General features: G+C 46.1%; 1 protein-coding gene across 1 annotated transcript; it reads left to right on the top strand.

Moving 5' to 3' along the window:
- The first annotated feature begins 347 nt into the window (after window positions 1-347).
- LOC101828182 (serotransferrin) lies at window positions 348-25,772 on the top strand. The gene is made up of 17 exons (XM_013114897.3): window positions 348-505; window positions 2,573-2,745; window positions 5,193-5,301; window positions 6,015-6,191; window positions 6,859-6,991; window positions 7,887-7,942; window positions 8,390-8,568; window positions 9,373-9,550; window positions 11,061-11,212; window positions 12,681-12,771; window positions 14,271-14,300; window positions 15,925-16,080; window positions 17,610-17,739; window positions 20,302-20,366; window positions 22,297-22,481; window positions 24,341-24,530; window positions 25,574-25,772. The coding sequence occupies exons 1-17, from the start codon at window positions 463-465 to the stop codon at window positions 25,606-25,608; spliced, it is 2,082 nt and encodes a 693-aa protein (XP_012970351.1). The 5' UTR covers window positions 348-462; the 3' UTR covers window positions 25,609-25,772.

Genomic DNA, 25,772 nt, shown 5'->3' with positions numbered 1-25,772 from the left:
GCAGATCCTTTCCCTCTCCAGCCTCAGTCTCCCCTTGTGTAAGGCTAATGAAGCTGCTGGCAAACAATTCTGGCACCCGGGGTTCTTTCTGGAACAAGCCACTCCCACCCAAGCGGCTGTAGCCATGCTGTTCTTGGCACCGAAAGAGCAGTGATAACAAAGAGTGAATTTTGCTTTAGGCCCTTTTCTAAACAGACTTTTTTTTTTTTTTTTTTTTTTTTTTTGGTGGTGGTGGATTCCATGCTCAGTTCTGTTTCACAGCTCAGGAAATGAGGTGACCATCAGGGCAAGAAAGGAAGGGGGTGGGTGAGGGTGATTGGGCAATTGGGCTGTGCAAACACAGGAGGTCAAAGATTGCACCCAGCCATCCCCCTCCGGGCATAAAGGGGAGCGGGTCACAGAGAGGCGGTGCAGAAGCGGGTCGGTCTGTGCTTCCCGCTCCTCGCCATACACACCGGGAGGATGAGGTCCGCCGTGGGCGCCCTGCTGGCCTGTGCTGCCCTGGGTGAGTGTGGGCAGGGGAGAACTGCGGGGTGCTGGCTTTGCATTTCCTGCAAGCCAAAGGCTGGAAGCCCCTGCCGCAGCTCCACCTTCTTCAATAGCTCAGGAATAGCCTTGATCCTCAGGCATCTGGGGTCCTGATGCAGTCTCTACCTTTTATTGCGCTCCTCAGGCTGTCTCCAGGGATTAGCAGACATGATCTATGATACGTTAGAAAATTTTTAACGAGTTTACCCGGGCACTATACCGAGCCTCCCAGTGTAGTCCAATTAGATTGGTGTGATAATCAGGACTTCTGGGATCTTACTCTGCTATCTTGTCTTTGTCTGATGTCCCTTGGACACCTTTGGCGCTGGTGGCTTAGACTACATTGTGGGATTTGAAGGCAGAATACTTGAGTCCAAATCAAGCCTATATTTCTTTCTCCCGTGACATCGTTGAGTCCAAATCATGCCTATATTTCTTTCTCCCATGACATCGCCTGCCTGGGAGGGTCAGGTGCTGGTGAGGTCACTCTGATGATTCCTCTCCAGCTGGTGTCTCGTAGACCACAATCCTGCTCTAGCTGGACTGTAGTTAGCATTGGTCACATTGTTGGGACCTTCTAGTTTGAGTGATTGGCCTTCCTGGAAAACTATCAACTTAAAAGAGGCTTCCACACTTGTCCGTTCAGGGCACCTCATGTGTCTGTGCACAGTGGCCCATGACCAAGGACAAAATTTACAATTTAGATGAGCTAGTTTGGAGAGGCTAAGGGAGGTGGTTTAGGGAAAATCTGCCATTTGGTCCCCCCCCCAGGGAGAAATAAAGGGAAGGAGTTGGGGCACCCAGTCTGCCTGTTGTCCTTCCTTAACCCATCCTGAGGGACCGTTGGCCTTACCCACCCGACTCCATGCTTTGTGCTTTGTGGACCTCGCTGGGTCAGTAAGTCAGTCCTGCTGAGTTGCCTGAAAGGGAACAGGTGGAATGACGTCAGGAGTGCCCAATCTCATGGATGACATCTCTCCATCACACGGATTTTAACGGTGACACAGTTGGGAAGATGGTTCAACTGGGGAAATGTTTGCCATGTAACCATGGGAACCTGAATTCAGAGTCCTGCACTCATGGGTACAGGAAGGTCCCAGGGATTTACAGTCAGCTAATCTAGTGGAATCAATTAGCAAGGCTCAGATTCAATGAGGGACCCTGACTCAAAATAATCACACAGAAGACCCCCCATGTGGCCCTTTGGCCTCCATGTGTATCCATCTGCACATGTGTGGGCGCACACACACACACACACACACACACACACACACACACATGCACACGCATATACACACTTATATAAGCACATGCACACAAATAGTTATGCACATGATTGTCTGCAGCTGTTTCTATAAATGAAGGCCAAAAAAGGTTAAAGTATTGAGGGACATTTGGTAGAAGCAGAAGCCTGTTGAATAGAAGGGAGTTTCTAGTTATTTCCAAGCAGAAGATAACTGAAAAGTATCATGGGTGAATTCTCTAATTACCACCCACAGAGAGGCAAAGAATAGAAACTTGTCATCTTCCTCTGTGGCCTGGCCAGCAGATTTAAAGTCCTGGATGCTAACAATCAGGGTGACACTGGACAATCCCACATCACTCTGAGTCCAGCTATCTTGTTTCTAAAAAATGCCATCCCTTTACCTAGATTCCCAGAGTTGTAGTATAGAACCTCGTGTCAAGGTGTTTGAGAATAGTACTTGCACACTGAAGCTCACATTTGGATGTGGACCCTTGAGCCATGGCAGCGGGCCAAGGAGGTGGGAGGGGAGTGGGCTGTCTGTCATCTTCAGCTACGCCTCCATCCCTCCAAACAGCCCAGAGTTAGGTGGGAAAATGAGAGGCTGTTGGGTGAGCCCACTTCTCGGTTCCTGGTGTCAGAATGCAGCAGAGCCTGCGCTCTGTCATGACCGCCAACAGGAGTGGGATGGGGGTGCAGCAGAGGAGAGGTGTCCATCAAGCCCCTTGGAAAGTGGTGTGGTGCTTTCTCTCCCCTGGCACAGAGAGTGGATTCCTTATGCATCTTCCTTCTCTCCTGCAGGACTATGTCTGGCTGTCCCCGACAAGACCGTAAAATGGTGTGCAGTGTCAGAGCATGAACACACCAAGTGTGTCAGTTTCCGTGACCACATGAAACCCTTCCTTCCAGCTGATGGTCCCCAGCTTGCTTGTGTGAAGAAAACCTCCTATGCTGATTGCATCAAGGCCATTTCAGTAAGTCCCGCTGCCTCCACGGCATATCGTGGAACATGGAGGTCAGGGAGGAGGCCGATGTGTGGGGTGGTCAACCCCTGCTGTTCTTCAAATCACATCAAAAATAAGAGATGGAAGAGGTTGTGTTACTGTCGATAAGGCAAGGAACAATGTGCTCTGGAAGGCACCTGTGTTGATCACTCAGAGTTAACCTGGTGAGGCTAGCAGTGTTGGCTGAGTGGCAGTTAGATATTTAGGGTTCCCTTTTCACACAGAGGTAGGAGGACAGATGTTCTGTCCTTCCTGATGGAGATATATTAAAGGGGATTGTGTGTGTGTGTGTGTGTGTGTGTGTGTGTGTGTGTGTGTGTGTGTGTGTGTGTCCATTACTGGGGACTGGAGCAGTCAGGGTAGATAAGATGAGAATGTTCTGGAGATAGATGGTGGTGATGGTTTCACAACAACTTAAGTGTCCATTTTAAAATGGCCACAGTGGTAATGTGTGTACCTATTTTTATGGCAAGGAAGTAACCAAAGCCATTAAAAATTTGACTTTTATCATTAGTTGATTTCACTTAGACATACTTTCTTATTACTTACCTATGACATGACAGAGACCATGAAGCCATAGTTGTTAGGAATAAAGTGGCAGGGGTGGGGTGGGAAACAGAGACCTGTAGACATGACTCATATTGAAAGTTTTATTGAGGGGGAGGTAAGAAAATAAGGGAAGGAAAGAAAAAAGAGGTAAAGAGACACAGAGAGAGGACAGAAGGGGGAGAGGGAGGAAGGGAGAGACAGAAAAGTCCTGTCTGTCCCTTCAGAGGGGCAGGGGGGGGGGAGAAGGAGTGGGTGGAGTCTTTCTTTTAAAGATCCAGGGTACATACACCTGCCATACTCAGGTAGGTGCGAGGCGGGGCCAGGTTTGCCTGGATCACAATAGTTTTGCCTTAAAAATAGATCAGTAAGAGCTCTGTTTTCAAGTGTCTAGATCAGCGGTCCTGATCTGTGGGTCACAACCCCCTTGGGAGTCGTTGAACAACCCTTTTACAGAGGTCAATTAAGATCATTGGAAAACACAGATATTTGCATTACATTTCATAACAGTAGCAAAATTACAGTTATAAAGTAGCAACAAAATAATTCTATGGTGGGGGTCACCACAGCACGAGGAGATTAAAGGGCCCTGGGATTAGGAAGTTTGAGAACCAGTGTTCTAGATCAAAAGCAGATGGGCTCATTTTAAGACTTTAAGTAAAGGGAAATCAATTTGTGGGATTCCTCCCCACTGCAGGGGAGTGCTCTACTTTTGAATAAACCTTGCTCGATCTTTTTAAAGGAAAGACATTAAGGAAAGAGAAAAGAAGCTGTTGATGTAGTTGGAATAGTTTAAGTGGCTTATTGATTTAAACACAAGAATCCAGTGGGCCATGGGGATGTATTCTCTCTAGTACTTTATAGGCTGAGGCAGGAGGATCATGAGTTCAAAATCAACATAGATACATGAACTGCCTTAAAACAAACAAAAATACCAAAAAAGTTGACCATTCACAAAAGCATAAAGTAAACAAGCAATGTTGAAGTAACAACGATAAGAAATAAACTAGACTATCTGGCCCCAAATCCCAGCTGAATGTCTTAGAAGCCATGCAACACGCCCAAGTTGCTTAACCTTTATATGACTGTTTTTGCTCACCTGTAAAACTTGAATTGGGGGGGGTGCTGTCAGGTGTCCGAGTAGACAATTACACCAGAAATGAGAGTGAGAGGATGGCCCTGACCTTGAATCCTCCTGCGTGTCTACCAAATTCTGGGAGAACAGGTGTGTGTGAGACCGTAGCATGTTAGCTAGCGCCGACTGTTTCATGGGCCCAGGACTGTAGGGAAAACCCATGAGTCTCAAGTCAGTGGAAAGCCAAGAGCCTTCAAGGTTTTCATCTTCCTCGGAGGCAACTCCACAACAGCACCCACAGAGGAGCTGACTGGACCACTCAAAACATAAGGGTCTATGCACAAAGGACCCTTCTGTGTGGTCAAGCATGAAAACAGATAAAAGAACCACCTACAGGCCCCTGAGTGCTCAACACAACCGTGTCAGAACCTACGATACACATGTCCATCTCTGGAGAAGGAGGGACCCTTTCTCCCACCAAGCCTGCCAGGCCAAGCTTCTACAAGTGCTGAGAGTAAATCCACATTAGGGTATTTTGGGCCAAGCACTGGACATATCACCAGGGAAAAGAAAAAAAAAAACACTCCGTTCTTTTCTCTTAGGCTGAACAAATGTGAACAGTACCGAAGTGGGCTTTTGACAGAGATGGGATCAAACCAAGGGTTGGATGTGTTTTGGCTAGACTTGGGTTTTTCTGGCCCTACACCTATGGGCAACATTTGTCTGTCACCATCTGCTCTGGCTTAGGGAGTCTTCTTTGGAAGCAAGGGCTTCACTGAGGATGGCTCTCTCTTAGGGAAGTGAAGCAGATGCTATTACCTTGGATGCCGGGTGGGTGTATGAGGCAGGCCTGACTCCCAACAACCTGAAGCCTGTTGCAGCAGAGATCTACGGAACACCTGAAAGTAAGTTCTCCACAAGGACCCAAGAGGGGTATTGTGGCTTTGTCTCCTAGTAGACATTAACTCTCATTTCATAGGCAGGTATTAGGCATTACACTCTAGCAAGCACTCTTTGGGGGGAGTCAGTGGGGAATGAGAAGATCTTCTAGTCCTCCAGGTCCAAATCAAAGCACCTGGGCACTTTGGTCTGGTTGAAGGCTACTATGGACCTTCTGAGTCAGGCATCCTCATTGTACAAAGAGGGTAGCCTGGGGTCCAGTTTGGCCTTCATTGGATCTGGTGATATGTCCAACCTCCCTGGAGCCTCAGTTGCCATGGGCATGGGAGAATCCACCCTGTGGCACACAGTGCGAGCCCAACAGTCCGAAAGGTCTTCTGAGGTTACTCTGACTGTCCCTGTCACCAGAGGACATAAAATACTTAGAGGTGGGCAGTGAATGTGAGCCTCTGTTGTTGCAGCTCCATGCTCCTGGTGACCTGGGGTTGGTTGGCAAGAGTAGGGTAAATGGTGCATCTTGACCCTGTGTTTTCTTGGAATGACGCTACAAGTGCACCTTCAGTCTTTAAGCCTACAGAGGTGTCTCTGGCTTCTTACCAGCCGACGCCACCTAAGTTACCCTGGGTCTCTCTTCCCTCAGTCAGAGCCAACCAAGCACTGGTGACTGGCGCTTCCCTGTGCCATGTCAAAGTCCTCCATTCACACTGTTCCCTTTCAGAGCCACAAACCTCCTACTTGGCTGTGGCCGTGGTGAAGAAGGGCTCAGGCTTCAACATGAACGAGCTCCAAGGCAAGAAGTCCTGCCACACTGGCCTGGGCAGGTCTGCAGGGTGGAACATCCCCATCGGCTCACTTTTCTGTCAGTTTCCGGAGCCTCGCCAACCCATTGAGAAGGGTAAGCTGTCGCCTCTACTCTGGGCGTTCTGCTGAGGTCACGCAGTCATGATTAGTCAGTCAGGTAGGCTGAACTCAAAGGTGCTGGAGACAGATCGAAACATCTAGAAAGCGGCAGGTCCGAGGCGCCAGCTGCCCATGGGAAGCAGTAGCTGAGCCGCTTTTGTTGTTGTGAGCTCCCAATACCCCAGCAGAGGCTGTCCCGAGGAGGGAGGAAAAGAGCAGATGGGTCCACAGTGGATTTCCATATTCACAACAGCTGGGCCTGCCCCGCCCCCTCCACCTCCAGTTCCTGTCTGGAGATGGGATTCATTCTGCTAGAGGGTGCTTTGGAGCCACCTGGTGGTCACGAGGTGGTCCTGCACCTCTCTAGGTTGTTCTACCGGCCCCAGAGGTGCCCTCTCTCGAAAAGATCTGGGAGCAGAGTGGGCAGACAGAGGCCTAGGGCGAGCCGTGGCTGGCAGGAAGTACGGGCTGGTGTACCTGGGAGGGTAGCTGCTGGGCAGGGGTTAGACTACTCCTTTTGAGAAGTCCTGCTTAGCACTTGCAAGGCAGAGCCAGGACTGTGCTCGCGGGCTTCGTCGCTTCCCGCCTCCGCGTTCCCTCCCAAGCCCAGGCTGGGTGATGGCAGTGTGCTTATGCCTGGTTGTCTACTTTGTGTTGAGCAGCTGTGGCCAGTTTCTTCTCCGGCAGCTGTGTCCCCTGCGCAGATCCGGTGGCCTTTCCCCAGTTGTGTCAACTGTGTCCCGGCTGTGGCTGCTCCTCTCTTCAACCATTCTTTGGCTACACAGGCGCCTTCAAGTGAGTGAGATCGCCACTCTGGTGGCCAATGCTGGAAGTCCTCAAATGGAGGTTCTTTGCTGACCCAAAGCAGATCCCCACCTGCCTGAAGGCATCTAGGGGGCTTAAACTTCTCCCAAGGAGGCACTGGTACAACCTGGAACTCTCAAGGCCAGGCTAGTCTATATTCCCCTTCATGTGATGTCGAAGGTCAAGCCCTGCTCGGGTAGTCCTCTGTCTCTCCTCAGAGCTTTTGCATCAAGCTGGGCAGCATCTGAAGGGACTAACATGCCTCTAGTGCCTGGGGATGTGACAGAGCCTCCATGCTCTCTGACAGCAGTGAACCACGGACAATCCCCTGACACCACCCCTACAGTACATGTGGCTTTTAAAAATTATCTTTTACATGTGATATATTTTGATTATATGCTTTCCCTTCCCCCAACTCCTCCTAGATCCTACACACACACACACACACACACACACACACACACACACACACACACACCGCCACCACCACCACCAACAACAACAAAGGTGAAAACAAAACATGGAGTCTGCCTTGCATTGGCCAACTCCTCCTGGGGTGTGGGAACTTGCCCTGGGATGTGAAAACTGATTTTTCCAAGCAAGCAGCAGTTGCAAGTAGCTTCTGGGTTAGAGGGGACTTTGTGTCACGTGGCTGGTTTTCTGCTCCCTCTTTTTATCTTGCTTATACCCTGAAGCTCACACAGCCAGGGTAGAAACACCACTATCTTCTGTACTAGGGATCTGAAGCTTTTTTACATTACGATGTCGTCACCTTCTTTCTGCCAGTTTGGGGCACTCAGCTTGTGTGAGTTCGTCTCCCCTCACAGCAGCACTCTGGATGCCAGCAGACCACCAGAGTCCTTGTTCATGTGCTTCTCTCCCATAGGTGTCTGAAAGATGGAGGTGGGGATGTGGCCTTTGTCAAGCATACAACCATATTTGGTAAGCGATGGGAAAAGACTGGCAGGTTCCCTGCGCCCTTTTCATAGTAGGTGGACGTGAGCATGCAGGGTTTCTCCACCATTGCCTACATGGGCAAAGGCAGGCGCTTCTGGGCCTCCACTAGATTCATGGACCTCTTTCTGTCACTCAAACCACACAATGGCTCTACCTCTAGGGCAAATTTGCCATAGCCAAGGGTTGGAGGTTGCTCTGGCTGACCTTGGCTGGTCAGCAATCTTGCTGAGCTCAGACTCATGGGATGGCGGCATTCACTGTTTTACCGGTCCACAGAAGCCTTCACCGGGATGTGGGCTCATCTTCCTGCATGTTCCTTGGCCCTCAGAGATCCCTCTAGGTCCTTCGGCTCATGCGTCTACGATAATAGGACTGCAAAGGTGGGGAGGAGCTCAGTCTGCCACGGGCTTACCTGAACTTTGTCCTCCTTAGAGGTCCTGTCACAGAAGGCTGATAGGGATCAGTATGAGCTGCTCTGTCCTGACAATACCCGAAAGCCAGTGGATCAGTTTGAGCAGTGCTACCTGGCCCGGATCCCTTCTCACGCAGTTGTGGCTCGGACTGTGGATGGCAAGGAGGACTTGATCTGGGAGATTCTCAAAGTGGCCCAGGTATCCCACCCCCCATCCTCTCCCCTACTTACAACTCTGTGCTCAGATCTTCTTGACATCTGGACATACTAGAACAGTCCTTTTGTATGTTCAGAACACAGTGGGGACCCTGCCGTATATTACCAACCTCTCCAGCATCCTCAGCTGGGGCTCCTTGTAGAGTAGCAGGTGTCTTCTCTGGTATCAATATCCACCATCTTTTGATCAGTGACACGGTTTCCTTTCCATCTAAGGTAGACCCTCAAGGCCCAGAGAAAAATCCCAGAAGGCTCTCCTGTAACTCAGAAGGAAAGAGAATCTCTCTTTATATCCCCCCCCACACACATACACATACATGTGCACACATACACATGCACACACACACACACACACACACACACACACACACATACACACACACACTGGCTGCAGAGGGACTGGCTTCCACTGCCAGTTCTGTGCCTCTTGGCAGAGGTTGGCTAAGACAGCTTCCTCGAGTCCAGCCTACTCATCTGTCCATCGAGATTTTAAGAGGCCACCATCCAGTGGCAGCCTCTGCACTAGACTCACTCCTTGGTCTCAGCTGGCAGCTCAGAAGCACAGGAAGGAGAACGAGGGGTGGTCCTCACGAGGCACTGGACAAAGAAGGTGATAGGTGTCCGAGAGCAAGCCCAGATGCCTTCTTTCCTGGTACCCCCAGGTCTCCCGCGGTTTGAAAATCAGTTTCCTGAAGTTTTTCCGTGTTCTTGCCTTCAGTCCTGCTTCTTACCCTCCCTGATCCCTATTGCTGTTTGTTGCTCTGTTTTTTCCCACCTCTGGAAACAGGAACATTTTGGCAAAGGCAAATCAAAAGACTTCCAACTGTTCGACTCTCCTATTGAGAAAGACCTGCTGTTTAAGAACTCTGCCATCGGGCTGTTAAGGGTCCCCCCAAGAATGGACTACAGGCTATACCTCGGCCATAACTATGTCACTGCCATTCGGAACCTCCGGGAAGGAAAGTGTAAGTACTTAGAAAAGGCCAGGTGTCCCCAAGGAATGTGGGGAGCAGGCAAGATCAAGAAGCAACCACAGTCTTTCTGGGGACTGTTGGCCTCTTCTGATGTCCCTATTCTGTCCTGCTTGTGAGCCCGGGGCTGGACTGATGCCAGGTGGCATCAACCATGAGAGGGCCTGGAGGCCACCAAGGGCTTTAAAGGCTGTTCACATTTTAAATGACCTGGGCCGATCCTAGTATCATTTCCTCCGCATAAGCCAGTATTCCCATGCCCTTTATGAAGCCAATTAGACTATTACAAAGTAAATAACTCGAAGTTTCTGCAGATTGCACGTGCCTTGCCAATACTGTGGTCAACACAGGCATAAGAAAGCTATAGGTCTAGGGAGGCTGATCTCACCCTGGAGGCTTGCCTAATAATTTATGCATTTGGTGGATATATATCAAACATCTAGCCACACACTCTGCTAGATGCTGGACTTAAAAACACATATTAGATTCTATTGTCCTGGGACTTTCAGGCCAGGGAGAGGACACATGTTTGAGAGATGGTCACACTACTAAACAACTAATTACAAAGTGAGAAAATGAAAACTAGCAACAACAATAAAGAGTAAAAAGTAAAGTCAAACAGACCCTCCTGGGCAAGGGTTGAGGCCCTGTGAGGCAGTGATCTGGAGACTGAGCCTAAAAGATGGGCATGTGTACATCTGTCTGTCTGTCCACCATCTATCTATCTATCTATCTATCTATCTATCTATCTATCTATCCATCCATCTATCTACCATCTATCATCTGTCAATCTACCTACGATCTACCATCCATCTATCATATATCTGTGTATCTTTCTTTCTTTTGCTGGAGATGCATTTTCCTGACCCCATGATAACACTACTAAAATGGGAGGGTGCACTGGTGAATGATGTGGGGGTGTCCCTTTCTCTAGCAGAGCTTACATTCTCCCACGTGGAAACCTATGACAAACAATGAACATGGAAATAGCTGGTTGGTTAAAACTGCTCTTTGAAAAAGAATGAAGAAAGAAGTGTTCAGATGTTGGAGTGTCCTGAGGTTAGAGAGTTTGGCCTTTCAAAAGAAAAGCCTGGGGTCTAGAGAAATGACTCAGTGGTTAAAAACAAGTATGACTTTTGAGAGGACTCTAGTTTGGGTCCCAGCGCCCATGTTAGACAGCTCACTACTGCCTGTAACTCCAGCTCCAGAAGATCTGATGCTCTCTTCTGGATTTGGAGGGTACAAACCCACATACAGATACATACACACATACATAATTAAAATTAAAGAAACAAATCTTACAAAATAGGAAAAGTTAAATTTAAATGAAATCAACCAGAGTTGAACTGTCTACCATTTTTGCTTTCCCAGACGACTATGAATTCCTTGAGTGGGATCTGTTCATCTCATCAATCTCATGAAGCAGTTAGAGTCATTGACATATCCCAGACAGCAGCTAGGGCCTTCTCTTTCTTGACCTCTGGTTCTTCTTCTTGAACTACAGGCCCAGAAGCCCCCAGCAGCAACGCGGCAGTGAAGTGGTGTGCTCTGAGTCACTTCGAGAGACTCAAGTGTGATGAATGGAGCGTTAACAGCGGAGGGCAGATAGAGTGTGAATCAGCAGAGACCACCGAGGACTGCATTGACAAGATTGTGGTATGTCTCTTCTGCCAGCCGAGGGTAGTGTCCCCAACACTGGCCTGGGGGCCCACTATCAGGCCGAGTCAGCAAGTGTAGCTAGAGTGATGTAGAAACCCCTTTTCTAGAACCCTTGCTTTCATGGTCTGAGTTTAGCTCCCCAGGAGGTTCCAAGCCTTAGAGTTTGTGGGTCTAAAGGATTCCTCCAGGTTCCCTTTGCTCTTTACATTAGCACAGTGGGAGGGTAATCTGAGCCATGTCCTTCTGAGTGTCACTGGGCTCATGATGTCCCCTGATGAATGTGGAAGGCCTGGGTGTTTTGATCTTTCAGGCAAGTGCACATTCACTTAATTGACCAAAATAGTATTCCTTATTTTCCTGTAGAGAATCTTCAAAACCCTGAGCTGGACAAAGAAGAAAATAAACACCTCTTTCCATCATATAAGTCAGAGAAAACTCTTTTATCGTGTCATATAGGTTGCTTAACCCCTCCCACTTCATCTTATCTTGTAAGCCCTTCTTAGGTCTTTCAAGCCCTGATTTGGTATTTCTGCCTTAGAGAATACACTGCATTTCTTCCAGTGTGGTATGCCTGGAGAAGGCAAGGAAGCTCCAAGCTTTCAAGCCCCTACCTCCTTCTCTTGGTCCAGAGCGCCCTCCCCCCTCGCCCACAATTTGGCAATTCTTTGAGTTGAATCTCTTGGTGTTGCTGTAGTTACACTGTAGTTGCTGCTGTTGATGGTGGTAGTGTTTGGAGACAGTGTCTCATGTGGCTGATGTTGGTCAGTTACTGACTGAGGCTGAGAATGACTTGCTACGCCCATCATTCTGCTTCTATCTTTGGCATTTTGGGATTATGTGGGCTTCTATCTTTGGCATTTTGGGATTATGTGCCTGTATGCCACTTCCTAGGCTTAGGGTTGCTCAGGACAGAACCCTGGGCCTCCGGTATGCCAGGCTGGCACTCTACCAACTGAGCTGTGGTTGCAGTTGGGTAGTTGATAACAAACCAGCAAATATATGGAAACAAGTAAACATCCGTTGACAATACTAGGATGTCTTGCCACTGTCAACTGATCCTTTTAGAGTTTCTCAGCTCTGCTTTTGAACTCGTAAAAATAGCTGTATGCTTTCCAAACTACCCATCACAAAGCAAAGCAGGCCACCAGTCCTGCTCTTCTATCTATATTTTAAAATATTACATTATTTTAGATACATCCCATTTTATTGTTTTTGTCTGAGTCAGGGCAAGAAAAATCAAACCAAATTAATGCATAGCCTGCTAACTCAAAACCTGAGTCTACATATAAAAGTATGCTAGCATCTGTGTGTGGCTAACTGATCATTTGGGGGTCTAGTACCAACATCTACTGTTGCCCTGGCTCTGTATCTTGTGATGGGAAGGATTTTCAAGGAGACAGCCTAGAAGGGTGGGTGATGCAGGAAACAGCAACTCTTCATTTGCTGTGGCTTGCTATCTTTGCAGAACGGAGAGGCTGATGCCATGAGCTTGGATGGAGGATACGCCTACATAGCAGGCCAGTGTGGTCTAGTGCCTGTCATGGCAGAGAACTATGGTGAGTGTCTTCCTCTGTGCTTCCTTCTTCCTGGGTCGTGGGGAGAGGAGAGCCACAGCCCAGTTTATCTCACAGCCACCATGAAGTGCCCCTGCCTGAGCTCATCTGTTGTTGGCTGTTCATTTTTTACTTTTTGCTCTTTGTGGGGCCTGCCAGCCAGCTCCCACATGAATCACACATGGAGTCTTATTATTACTGATGAATGCCTGGTCATAGCTTGGCTTGTTTCTAGCCAGCTTTTCTTAAATTATCCCATCTACCTTTTGCCTTTAGGCTTTTTTCCTTTTCTTACTTCTGTAATCTTACTTTCCCTCTTATTCTGTGGCTGGCTGTGTGACTGGGTGGCTGGCTTCTTCCTTTCTTGCTCCTTCATCTTCCTCTCCCCAGTTTTCTCCCTCTATTCTCTCTGCATGCCAGCCCCTCCTATCCTTTCTCCTGTTTGGTTACTGGCCATTCAGCTCTTTATTAGGCCAATGAGGTGTTCACAGAGTTAAATGCAACATGTAACACAAAAAAGTAAGACTCGGAGACAGATATTGGGGTTCACCCTGAAAACTGGGGAAGCAATGCAGCCAGCCACTAGCTCTCACCTTTAAGCTCAGACCGAAAGGGCTGGTCCACAAGCTCTTCACCAAGCCTCTCATCAGTGTGACTGCAGAATCAATGCCTGATACTGAGACCTTGCTCCTGCCTTATATACCTGCCAGCACCTGGGTGTAATCCCAGGTGCTGAGAGCATCTTTATGTAAGTTGTTTCTCCTTAGACCTTGATCAATCTTGTATAGATATGGGTGGCCTTGAACTCACAGAGATCTGTCTACCTCTTAACCCTGAATCCTAGGATTAAAGATGTGTACCACCACCCCCTAGCTACTGGCTGCTAGGATTAAAGGGGCGTGCCTGACTTCTGTGGCTTCTGGCTAATTTTGCTTTCTGAATCCTCAGGCAAGCTTTAATAAGTCATAAATAATATATCACAACAACATAAAAGAATGCAACACATCTTTGCATCATTAAAGCAAACGTTCCACAGCAAAATCTTAAGATAATATTCTACACACTCTTCCCCAGTCTCTGGGACCCTCTCAGCTACAATCTCCACAGTTATCTTAAAGAATGAGAGTGGTGGTGCCCTCTGTCCCTGCTATAAGACTTCTGGTATAAAAGGGATCCTACTGCAGAGGACATGTGGGTGTCTGCAAAGTCTTGCAATGTCCAGCACTCTTGCTTTTCCTGATGCCTTGTTGCAGGACGAATGAATTCAGTTACCATCCCACTGTAGGCTTGGTGCATAGTGAACAGGACGCTTGAAAGGCAGCTTGCAAATGAATACTAGAGGTTAACAACCAGATAAACTCTCAGCATCTGGAGGGTCTAGCCTTATTGTCAACCAGTGATGTATGCAGTTTTATCCACTTTTATTTTCAGTGTCTTCATGAGAAGGGTGTGATCGTCCAACATATACATAAATGTTTAATGGTTTATTTTCTTTCCTTCAGATAGTACTGACTGTATGAGCCAAGAAAAAGGTGAGTTGAAACTGGTAATCCTGGCCATTGAAAGGTAAATTCTCATTGTTGGGGGGACATGGTCAGGCAAGTTGATAAGAGAGATCTGATTTCAGAATGCAAAGTGTTGTGAGAGGGTCGTAATTGATCAGGATGCCTGTGCTCCTACATTTGCTGTCATTTGGATATGGGACTTCTCATTTTGTTTTATAACATAAGTCTCGTCCTCTCATGAGAGGGTTCAGGGATTCAGAATTTATGAATAGTTTAGGATCCTAGAAACAAATCTAGGTTCTTCCCCTCCTACCATTTTGAATTACTCAAAGTCTCCAGAATTTTCCACAGGAGTTAGCACAGGCCAAGGGACCTTGCTGAATGTGGTCCTTGAAGAACTGGGTAGAGAGCTTCAAAATATTGATGTCTAGGAGCATGAAATTTTCTGTCCAACCAGGCTGGGCCCAGGAACCAGACTAACCAGGCTAGGTCTTTGATTAGGGATGGATTTGAAATGACAGCAGGAGAGCAAGCAGGAAGTCTGACACCAAAGTGGCGCTGAGCCCCAGTGCTGTTTCCTTAGTTGTATTCCCCAGAATGTGAGTGTACAATTCTGACCTCACCCCTGCAACTGAGCACAACCTCCAAGTTTTTAGCACATCTAGAAAGAGCCTTTGCTATTCCGTGTCTAATAAGGATTGTTTCCTGTTGGAGAGAGTATTCTGAACGAATTAAGATAGAAAACAGAATCACTAACCCTATTAGAGGACATGTTTGTGCTATTGAAAAGGACAGGAAACTTGTTCTTGGTGTTTCCATTTTGCATATTTACTCTGGTATAAAACCACATTCTCCTTATGAGAGGATGTCTGGCCTGATTAACCCCATTACATGTTCATTTATAAACTGTCAGAGTTGTATTTGCTTTTCCGTATCCATTTCTCTGATTTAATACTTTGGAAAGTGAGTTACTGGTTTTTTAACTTCAAGAACCTTAACCTTATGCATACAGGTAAGGGTTATTATATGTCAGCCATTTCTATAATGATAATGCATTAATACTTTTGCTATTCATTTATACATTTTATGGGTGCCCATGTGTATGTGGGCACATCTGCATGTTTGTGATGTAACATATACAGGTCAGAATCAACCTCAAGTGGTATTTCTTAAGAGCCATCCACTTTGTTTTATGAGATAAGGTCTTTCATTGGCCTGGAGTCCCCTTAGTAAGTAAAGCTGGCTATCAATGAGCTCCAGGAAACTGTCTGTCTACATCTTCCTATTACAGAAATTATAAGCACTTGCCACACACACGCTTGGCTTTTTTACGTGGTTCTGGGCCTTAACTCCAGTCTTCATGCTTACATGGCAAGCACTTCTCCAACTAAGCCATCTCCCCAGTTCATTATATTATTTTTAAATTGATATATAAAAACATTGTACATAATCATGGAGTACTATGTCATCTTAGTTCTTGCTTTTGGAATTCTTCTACACCAGAGTCAGCTGCTGTGAAGCTCCTTTCATGACACAGTGTGCTACTTAGAACATCCTTGTTCTTTCGTGAAGACAGTGGCATCTGTTGGAAGCAGATACTCAGGGAGGCCCTAGTGATATTAATAGTTGTTTGGGGGCATCTTTCCTGTAGGGTATTATGCTGTGGCAGTGGTGAAGGCATCGGACCGTGACATCACCTGGAACAATCTGAAAGGCAAGAAGTCCTGCCACACCGCAGTAGACAGAACCGCTGGCTGGAACATCCCCATGGGCCTGCTGTACAGCAAGATCAAAAGCTGCAAGTTTGGTGAGCAGAGCTGTCACACAGAGAAAAGGGGTCATGAGGAAGGCTGTGGGATCCAGGTCCATAGAACTGAACCTCCAAGAAATATCAAAAGGATGAGAAGAGCTGAGGAATGGAGTCAGGGTGATTTGTCTCAGTTGCACAAAACAGCTTCAGTGAATATACATTTACTTTTCTCTCCCACGAAGTTGACCGGATGTGAGCAGTCCGTGGCTGATGAGATCTTGAAGGTTCCTTCCTTCTTTCTGCTCCACAATTCCTATCATAGCATTTCCATGTTCGAAGCTTATCTTATGGTTGCCAAGGCATTAATGACCCAGGCAAAGAATGAGAGCAAATGGAAATTTATACCAGCTGTGACCAGTGTTTGAAAGGAGCTTTCTGGGTATTGAGCAATTATTTTTGATGTAACTTCCCTTTGTGCAGATCTCTTTTTTTTTTTTTTTTGGCTTTTTTGAGACAGGGTTTCTCTGTATTGTTTTGGAGGCTGTCCTGGAACTCGCTCTGTAGACTAGGCTGGTCTCAAACTCACAGAGATCCACCTGCCTCTGCCTCCAGAGTGCTGGGATTAAAGGCGTGCGCCACCAACGCCCGGCCTCCCTTTGTGCAGATGTTAGGTGTGCCATCGTACACCTACCTACACATACCTACCACATATCAAATTAGATTTTTGTTACTGAGGATCAAAGCAAAATGGGTAACCACTAAGCGATTCCTGCCATGGGGGTTCTAGGATATGATTATGGGCGGGGTGGTTCCTGGGTCTCTTAAGGTCTTGGTCATCTCACTGAGCTCCTGCTCAGCTCTTGGGATTCTTCAGTTTACTACGTGTCCTCTGACTATCCTGAGTGGGGTTTGTTTCCACCTCCTTGAGTTTCTGAGCAGGAATCCCAGCAGACAGAGGCTGACAATGACTTTGCTTTATGTTGGCTTCCTGAGGTCTTCTTACCTAGTGCTTCCAAATTTAAATGAGAGAAGTATAACCCTGACTTTGAACTCTGCAGCCATAGCATATGCAGGGACTGGAAATGAGGACATATCTCTAAACTAAGATGTTATGGTACCTCAGAAACAAAATGCACCTGGAGCCATAGGCAGGAAGCACAGGCTCCTGGCCTCTGACCGCTGGACCCCCAGACCTCCTGAACTTTCACAGCCATGGAAGCAGCCAAAACTCAGGGAAAATTCCCTGTTCTTTTTTATGCTCTGAAATGAAAGAGGAAACTCAAACAAACACAACAACAACAAAACAAACAAAAACAGTGGCACAGTCTTAGAAATTCAATTTCTTCATTCTTTACACTGGAGATGGTACCATCATGATGTTCAAGGTGTCCCCTCTACCCTGAAGCGGGTGACTCACAAAATCCTTTCCCAACCTTGATAGGTTTCCTTCAAAGCCCTACAGTCTGGCCATTCTGGGTTGGCGGGTGGCAGACTACAGAGAGAATTATTTAATACCCTGTCAGGTGTTAGTAAGCCACTAGCACTGACACACAGAAGAACTGACTTTCTCTTGCTCTTTGGTCCAGATGAATATTTCAGTCAAGGCTGTGCTCCTGGATATGAGAAGAATTCCACTCTCTGTGACCTGTGTATTGGCCCAAACAAATGTGCTCAGAACAGCAAAGAGAAATATTTTGGCTACACAGGGGCTTTCAGGTGAGTTTTCCAATCCTAATATGTATAATAATGCCCTAGTCTTGACCAGATTCCTTTTAGGAACCCAGGTGAGGTCTTATGTTATTGATCTGTTAAGTGCTAAACATATTAGGATGGGAGGTTTTCTCACCAAATGTAGAGATGGCATGTGAAGGGGCATCTGGGTCCCCACAGAGCTCTACCTGATAGAGACAGCTATCAGATAGTGAGACCGACAGGGGATGCTGCTTAGCAGTTTTCAACTGAGGGGCAATTTGCCTCCTAGAGAACACTGGCAATGTCTAGAGATGCTTCTGATTGTGGTGATGTTGGCAGGGGGTGCTCCCAGCATGGAACAGATGGAAGTAGATCAGCCCCTACAATGCATAGGTCAGCTCTAATTAAACAAGTTCCAAATGCCACTAGTGCCAAAGCAGTGGTCCCTTTCCGTAGTTAACCAAATACTGGGTAAGGGGTCTGGCTCAAGCTTTTCGATGATAATCAAGAACCATACGCATCTTGAGGTAGAGAATAACGAGGAACATGAATTCTAAATTCCTCTCTACAATAATATTTTATGGAATATCTATCATTTTTTTAAACTTAAGAAATTGGCATTTTAATTACATGTGCGTGTGTGTGCTGTGTGCAAGACGCCTATAGGAGCTGGAGGAAGGAGTCAGATCCCACAGAGCTACAGTGACAGGCAGTTTGAGCTTCCTGATGTGGGTGCTGGGATCTGTATGTAGAGCTCAGATCTGTAAGAGCCACTTAACTACCCAGCCACCTCTCCGGCTCCTTGGCAATCATTTTTGTAGGACATCTGTGTACTCTTGTGCCTCAGGCCTTTGGTTATGTGGTAGTTCAGGAGTCCATGGTTAACGCTATTACAATTGAACCTCCCAGTAACAAAATGAAACACAAAGGACATCTCAACATGCCATAAATAAACAAACTTGTGAGAGAAAGTATGAAGCACACCATGCACACACTTGTGACTATACAAAAGAGAGCACGTGGGACGCAGCATCTCGGGACTTAGGAGGCCTGAAATGCACCCCCCTCTGACCATTTCCTTGTCCTGTTTGCTGGTGGTAGCATGTCTGAGAATCACAGGTCAAGGAAAAAGGCTCACACTGTGCTTATAGAGACATACTCATTTTCCAAAATGTCTTATAAAACTCAGATATGATAAGCAATCCTCAAACTGACAGGCTCAGCTCCAAAGAAAACAGCACAATCAGTTGAGGGCACAATAGTCACTTCATCCTTTCAGCGACTGTCCACAGAACTTTTGGATAACTGCAGGAAGAGGCAGATGATTTTCCTTGAAGCAAGAGGGGGAAAGGACTGGACCCACTGTTTAAGAATCTGATTTTCCTGGATTAGCGAGTAGATACTGAGGCACATGCTAGTTCAACACCTGTGCATGTCCATTTTCAAAGGACCGCGGTAAAAATGGTAAGACCATACACAACAGAGTTAATGTTGCTGGTATTTCTTTCTTGGAACGTCTGGGAGATGTCTGGTGGTTGAGAACACTCTGTTCTCCATCTGAAACACCCTTCCCAGATGTATATGGGCCTTGCTGGAGTCAAGGGCATGTGTATCAGGCTTTGCTATATTTCTGTGTTTCTCAAAAGGAAAAAGAAAGAAAGAATGAGAGAGAGAGGGATGGAGAGAAGAAGAGGGGCAATAACAAAATGAAGGAAAAAGTTAAGCCAAAGACTCAAAACAGAGACCCCTACATGTTCCCTGAAAGTTAAAAAAATATTTTTTAAAAATGGATTAAGGATACCACAAATTGAATTTTATGATTCAGTTACAGTCTCTGAAAAATGTTGTGCAGGCATTCAGGCCTCCAAAACTCTGAAGGGATAGAGTTTCTTATCCACATTTCAGATAATGGGGAGTTATGAGGCATTATCACCAGTACCTGATTCCCTGCTCCCCATGTTCATGTTCATGTTGAGGAAAGGATATAATCAATCTACTGAGAAGCTGTACCACAAATTAGGATGTAGAGAATGGGAGACGGCTAAGTCAGCAAACGCCTGCCACACATACATGAGGCCCTAAGTTTGGATGCCTAAAATCCACATCAAAACCAGTCACGAATGTGTGTGCCTTTAACCTCAGCACTTGTGGGCATGAGATAGAGAAAAGACAGGCAGATACTTGGAGCTCACTAGACAGCCAGTTTAGCCAAACTGAGGAGCTGCGGGTTCAGTGGGAGACCATGTCTCAAAAAGATGGATCAGGGAAGATACTCAATGTTGGATTCTAGCCTCTGCATGTATGTACACACGTGCACACATAACCCACAAGAATGTGCATATATGCCCTTTCCCCATACATAATGAATAAAGAAAAAATTGTGTAGTATGTGGAGCTGAGCTTGTGGAACTGCATAGCAGCTTGGAGCCTTTTGTTTTCCTTATTCTGCATGTTGCTTAGTGATAGAATGGTCCTAACACTTGCTGCCATGGCAGGTGGCCAACCTGGATCTATACGGTGCCTCTGAATGACACGTGTCAATCTGACCTCCTGTCTTCTTTCTCCCCCACATCTGGACCTCTTCAGGTGTCTCGTTGAGAAAGGAGATGTAGCCTTTGTGAAACACCTGACTGTCATGCAAAACACTGACGGTATGTGTATACGGTCTTTTGTTCCCTCCAGAATTTGGGTCACTGGGATTTGCTGGGGTTCTTTCTTGCCCCCGGGGGTTATACTGATCTTGGCTCTTTGTCACCTTAGATTTCTTTTGTGCTTTTCTGGGTAAGTCTCTGATTTCTAGGCCTTGACTCTTCACTTTTTATAAAGACTCCATAGTCTAAAGCCTCTTGTCCATAGTTTATATAGGAGACCTGACCATCCATCTCCATCGGCACCTCTGATTGCCAAGCTTCTGTTTTTATGCAGAGAATTCTGGCATCGAAAACTCCACTGGCACACATGCAAACCCTTCAGAGTTCTCTTCTCCTAGCTTCTGACACTAAATAGAGATCATTGTTACAATTCCCTGCCAGTCCCTCCCCTTGTCCCTCCTAAAACCACAGCAGTACTTGGGAATTAATCCAAGGCCTTGCTCATGCTTATGCAAGTCTTTACCACTTAGGGTGGTAGGAGCAATTTGGTTATATTAAAACTATTGAGTTAACTGCTCCACATCTACATGCGCATACTCACATGCGATAGAACTCAACACTACTGAAGTAGCAAAAAATATAAATATTCCAAATATCTATAAATGGAGGGCTGGTTTAAAAACACTATTGTATGCCACACTATAGAATAAGGTCCAATTGTTTACAAGAATGACCTCAGTTTACATAATGGTACAGAAAAAAACTGTAAGGTATATAAGTAGTTGAGAAAGAGTTACAGAAGTTTATATATGTTAAGATCTAATGCTAAGAAAAACTGTGAGCTTGTAATGTCATGTAGACCCTTTATATAGGTAAACAAGTATAAGAGGTGTGGATGGAACCAGGCAGTGGTGGTGCATGCCTTTAATCCCAGCACTCAGGAGGCAGAAGCAGGCAGATCTCTGAGTTCAAGGCCAGCCTGGTCTACAGAATGAGTTCCAGGATAGCCAAGACTACACAGAGAAACCCTGTTTTGAATAACAAACAAACAAACAAGGCATGGATGGAAACACAAATTGTGTTTTCAAGGATTGGAGTCTTAGCAACCAATGGGATTTGGGGAATGCAGAAGTGAGGATTTTTAGTTTATAAGCAGACACGTTTAAAATTCTGACAGCCTTGGTCTCATGTAGTATTTATCCAGTTATGGAAAGAGTGTTGAGTGAACAATGAATGAAGTGAGAAAGTTTGCATCCTGCTTTATGGGAGAGAAATGAAAACTGGCAAAATAAAATGTCAGGAGGAACCATGGAAAGCCTCGGGTCGGGCAAAGGGATTTAAACTGATTATTGTAAAGAGACTACAGAAAAGATTAGGCAAGCAGCTGAGGCAGGAAAGTTCTACCTGGAACTAGAATGAAGTCAAACTGAAAATGTTGTTGCCGACTTGAAAGCCCCCTCTGGGACAGTTCTTTTGTTTGGAGATGCGATGAGACAGTGCGGAGACAGGGAAACTGGCTTAGAGCATCCGCTTTCTTTCCATGCTGGAGCCTGCAGCAGAAAGACTTTAGGATCTTATTGTAGTCCAAGACAGGCTGGCCTCACTCTGTAGCTCTGGCTGGTCTCAACTCACTATTGTAGACCAGGCTGGCCCCAGACTCACAGAGATCCTTTTCTTTCTGCCTCCCGAGTGCTGGGATTAAAGGCGTGCACCACCAGCGCCCGGCTTTTTTTTTTTTTTAAAACAACACCCATAGAGCATGGCTCTTTTTCATGTGGCTGAGAGGGAAGATCAGAAAGAAGTGGCCACTAGTAATCTCTAACTGAGTACCAAGCAAGTGTCCCTTCTTCCCAGCACTGTCATAACCCTGCACCTGTGCTTCTGTGGGCCTGAAGGCACAGATTCTCCACACACCAGTGGGCCAGTGACACCCTCCCCACCAGTAACTAAAATGGTCAGATCTGATTGATCCACCCTTTTCTCTACCCAGGAAAAAACACTGATGCATGGGCTCAGGGTCTGAAGCAGAAAGACTTCGAGCTGCTGTGCCCTGACGGCAGCAGGAAGCCGGTGACTGAGTACAAGAGCTGTTACCTGGCCCAAGCTCCAAACCACGTTGTGGTCTCACGGAAAGAGAAGGCAGCCCGGGTTAGCACAGTGCTGCTTAACCAGCAGGTATGGACCGTCCCGGGTCTCCCACCATCTACTCCTAGCCAGAGCTAAGCGAAGCTTTGGTGTGTACATTCACTCTCTGTAAACTATAATTTGGAGTTCACGGATCATGGATCAGAATGTCCAAGTTTGAATTTTAGCTTGGCAGCTTTCTATCTGTGTCATCTTAGGCGTATATGGCTTAAAATTTCCATTCTCAGCTTTTTCACATATTAAATGGAAACAGCGAATGAAAACAGAGTGAAGAAACGCACACAAATGGCTTAGGAAATGAGTGTCTAATGGACGGACTCACAGCATGCTAGCTAGGACTAAATCCCTCAGACTGGCTCTGCTTCTGTGGAACTCCTAGTCACTACAGACAAGTTCCCACCCGACCCATGAGTCCTCAGGACCTTGAATCTGCCTTCCAGCCCCCTTTGACCTTGACTCGAGGATTCCTTATTTTTCTCGTGTGTTTTTCTGAAAATGAAGATGACTGATCCTGCTTCCTAACGTTGGCTCAGAGTGATTTCTATCTCTCATGCTTAGACCAGTTACGCCAGGTTCATAACAATCTGGAAAATACAAGACTCTCACCCTCAGAACAACCCAGTCAGGGTCAGGCTGCCAGTGGGGAGGGGACATTTATGGGGACTGCTTGAATACTTTAATCCCTGGGGTCCCTCTACACACAAACATTACCCTCCCTTCTGGTATAGCTTCCTGCCTCTAACTTGTCATTAGTTTTAAAAGAAAACAAAACAAAACAGGATAGCATGTCTTCAAAAGCCCCTTTAAAAGCACATGGTAATAATACCAAGTGATGTTTCTACTTTGACATTCAATTTGTCTCAAATAATGTTGTACTAGCTAACAGAGTTTCATGTCAGTGTTACAGATATTGAAAGAGTAAAATACTTAACCTTTTCACAGTGTTTTAAACCTCTGCTTCTTGGGTAGATTTTTTAAAATTCTATATCAGTTATAAATAGTTTAAAATTAAAAAGAGAACACAGGATGATAACAATGAGTGTTTAAGAATATTCCTTGAGCTGGGCGGTGGTGGCACACGCCTTTAATCCTAGCACTCAGGAGCCTCCAAAACAATACAGAGAAACTCTGTCTCAAAAAAAAAAAAAAAAAAAAAAAAGGAATATTCCTTGAGGGGTTAGAGAGATGGCTCAGCAGTTAAGAGGACTGACTGTTCTTCCAGAGAACCCAGGTTCAATTCCCAGCACCCACAAGGCCACTCACAACTGTCTGTAACTCTAGTTCCAGGAGATCTGATACCTTCACCCCAATGCATATAAAGGTTTAAATACATTACTTAAAAAAAGAATATTCCTCGTATTTGACAGGAATGCTAGACTGACTTCTAGAGCCATCATTTACAACCTTGAGAGGTTGGGAGAAGCTACGTGGCTGATCCAAGACAAATTTAAAATTTATCCAGACATTAGCTTCTAGTGGTTTCTTTCTATGAAGCCTCTGAGAGGGTTCATATCCGATGTCTTTTTGGCAACAATACTGGAAGGGGCATGATATTTCTTCTCACCTCCTATAAGCACCTCCAAGGCACTTAGGTCATGAAATGGAAGAGAGATCAGAAAAGGTGGGAGTGGGTAGTTGAGAAGGGTGGGAAGTCTCAGAGGGCAACAAGGCAAGGGGTGTTACAGAGGACTGTGGGGGCATTGTGGTTTAGGTTCCGGTTTAGGTTCAGGTGGGCAAACGGCAGACAAGGGGGCTGGAAAGTTCCCAAGGCATATTCTGTACCTTCTTCGTTCCCAGGGCTGGCTTGGAGCGTTCAGCTTCCTGCTATGCAGGTGTTGCCCACTGCTCAGGGTTGTATGCTCACATAGATTTCTCTGTTCTTTTGATAGACTTCATTTGGAAGGGGTGTATCTGACTGCACTACGAACTTCTGTATGTTCAAATCTGACACCAGCGACCTTCTGTTCAGAGATGACACCAAATGCTTGTTTAAACTTCCTGATGGTATCACATATGAAAAATACCTAGGAGAAGAATATGTCCAAGCTGTTGGTAACATAAGGAAATGCTCGACCTCCCGTGAGTAGAATGAGCAGTGTGGAGAAGCTGCAAAGAAAGCCCAGTGATGAGTTCTGGAATGGCAGTTATAATAGAAACGTCAAGCATGGCCCTAAGAAATATCCAGACGGGCAAGATAAAGCCTAATATATACAATAGGGTGGGTTATATGCACATTAGCAATGGGACCACAGATCCAGGACACTAGGGCAGTGAACTTATTAGATGTATGTAATCCCATCTCATTTTTTAGAAGATAAAAAGGGTACCAGACTTATTAGAGGTCCTTATAGAATATAGCAACCACTAGCAAGATGTGACTACTTAAATTTAAATTACAGCTAAGCTAAATTAAGATATCATTTACTTAATCCCATCCAGCTACAATTTTAGTGAAAAGTAGCCACAGCAAAGAGAATATTGTAGAATATTTTCTTAGACAGGTCTGATCTGCAGAACATCAATAATGATCAATAAAGTTCTGGCTAGCTATAGTTGTCAAGCCTATCCCGAACACCACATTCCAGGAACGGAAACAGAATAAAATACAGTTTTGCAGTCCATTTTGGGATGAATCAAACCACTTGAAAGCATTTGGAAGGTGTGAGACAATCTATGTAGTATAAGGTGGTTAGTCCTCCATTGTAGTTTGTGAGTCTTGGTCCTGATTTAAGTTGCTATCCGAGAGATACAGCTTAGAAGGTGCTGAGGACTACCAGACACCATCTACCTTAAAATCTCAGGGAAGAGTCTTCCCGGACAACTTCTAGCTATAGGAATTCAGGTACAGAGCCTCACCCATTAAAAACAAGGTAGAGAATGCCACCGAGTATGAAAGTCATGTTACAGCTTCTCCATCCTTGATGTGGGACCCTCCCTGCAGTAGGCAACAGGTGCCATGCAGGCAAGCAGAGATGGGCATCAGAAGAATGGGCCACAACATGCATCAGGACAACAGAACAATAAACCTTAGCACCTTTATGTTACACTGAGTTACCCATTCACTAAACAGTTCATAAATATAAGAGTGTTCTGAATGCCCTACATCTCTCTTCTCTCCCCAGGACTCCTGGAAGCCTGCACTTTCCACAAAAGTTAAAATCCAAGAGGTGGGCTGCCAGTGTGATGGAAATAGATGCTCACAAGATCCATGGGCTTCCCTTGGCCTCCAGGGCCTGAGGGGTTCAGGCCAACTGCGTCCATCTTCACTGCTGTGTGTTGCCACATACACAGAGAACAAAATAAAAGCGACTGTTGACTTTA

Source organism: Mesocricetus auratus, unplaced genomic scaffold, assembly GCF_017639785.1.
Source record: "Mesocricetus auratus isolate SY011 unplaced genomic scaffold, BCM_Maur_2.0 Super-Scaffold_100691, whole genome shotgun sequence".
NCBI lineage: Eukaryota > Metazoa > Chordata > Mammalia > Rodentia > Cricetidae > Mesocricetus > Mesocricetus auratus.
The sequence above is the reverse complement of the archived record's forward strand: the minus strand, read 5'-3'. Positions and strand labels throughout refer to the sequence as shown.

What these genes read in the sequence shown, in the direction of transcription:
- LOC101828182 (XM_013114897.3), top strand. Translation starts at nt 463, where the DNA reads ATGAGGTCCGCCGTGGGCGCCCTGCTGGCCTGTGCTGCCCTGG. An exon ending in ACTGCATTGACAAGATTGTG is followed by an intron (nt 11,213 to 12,680) that starts GTATGTCTCTTC and finishes CTATCTTTGCAG; the next exon opens with AACGGAGAGGCTGATGCCAT. An exon ending in CAGTGCTGCTTAACCAGCAG is followed by an intron (nt 22,482 to 24,340) that starts GTATGGACCGTC and finishes TTCTTTTGATAG; the next exon opens with ACTTCATTTGGAAGGGGTGT.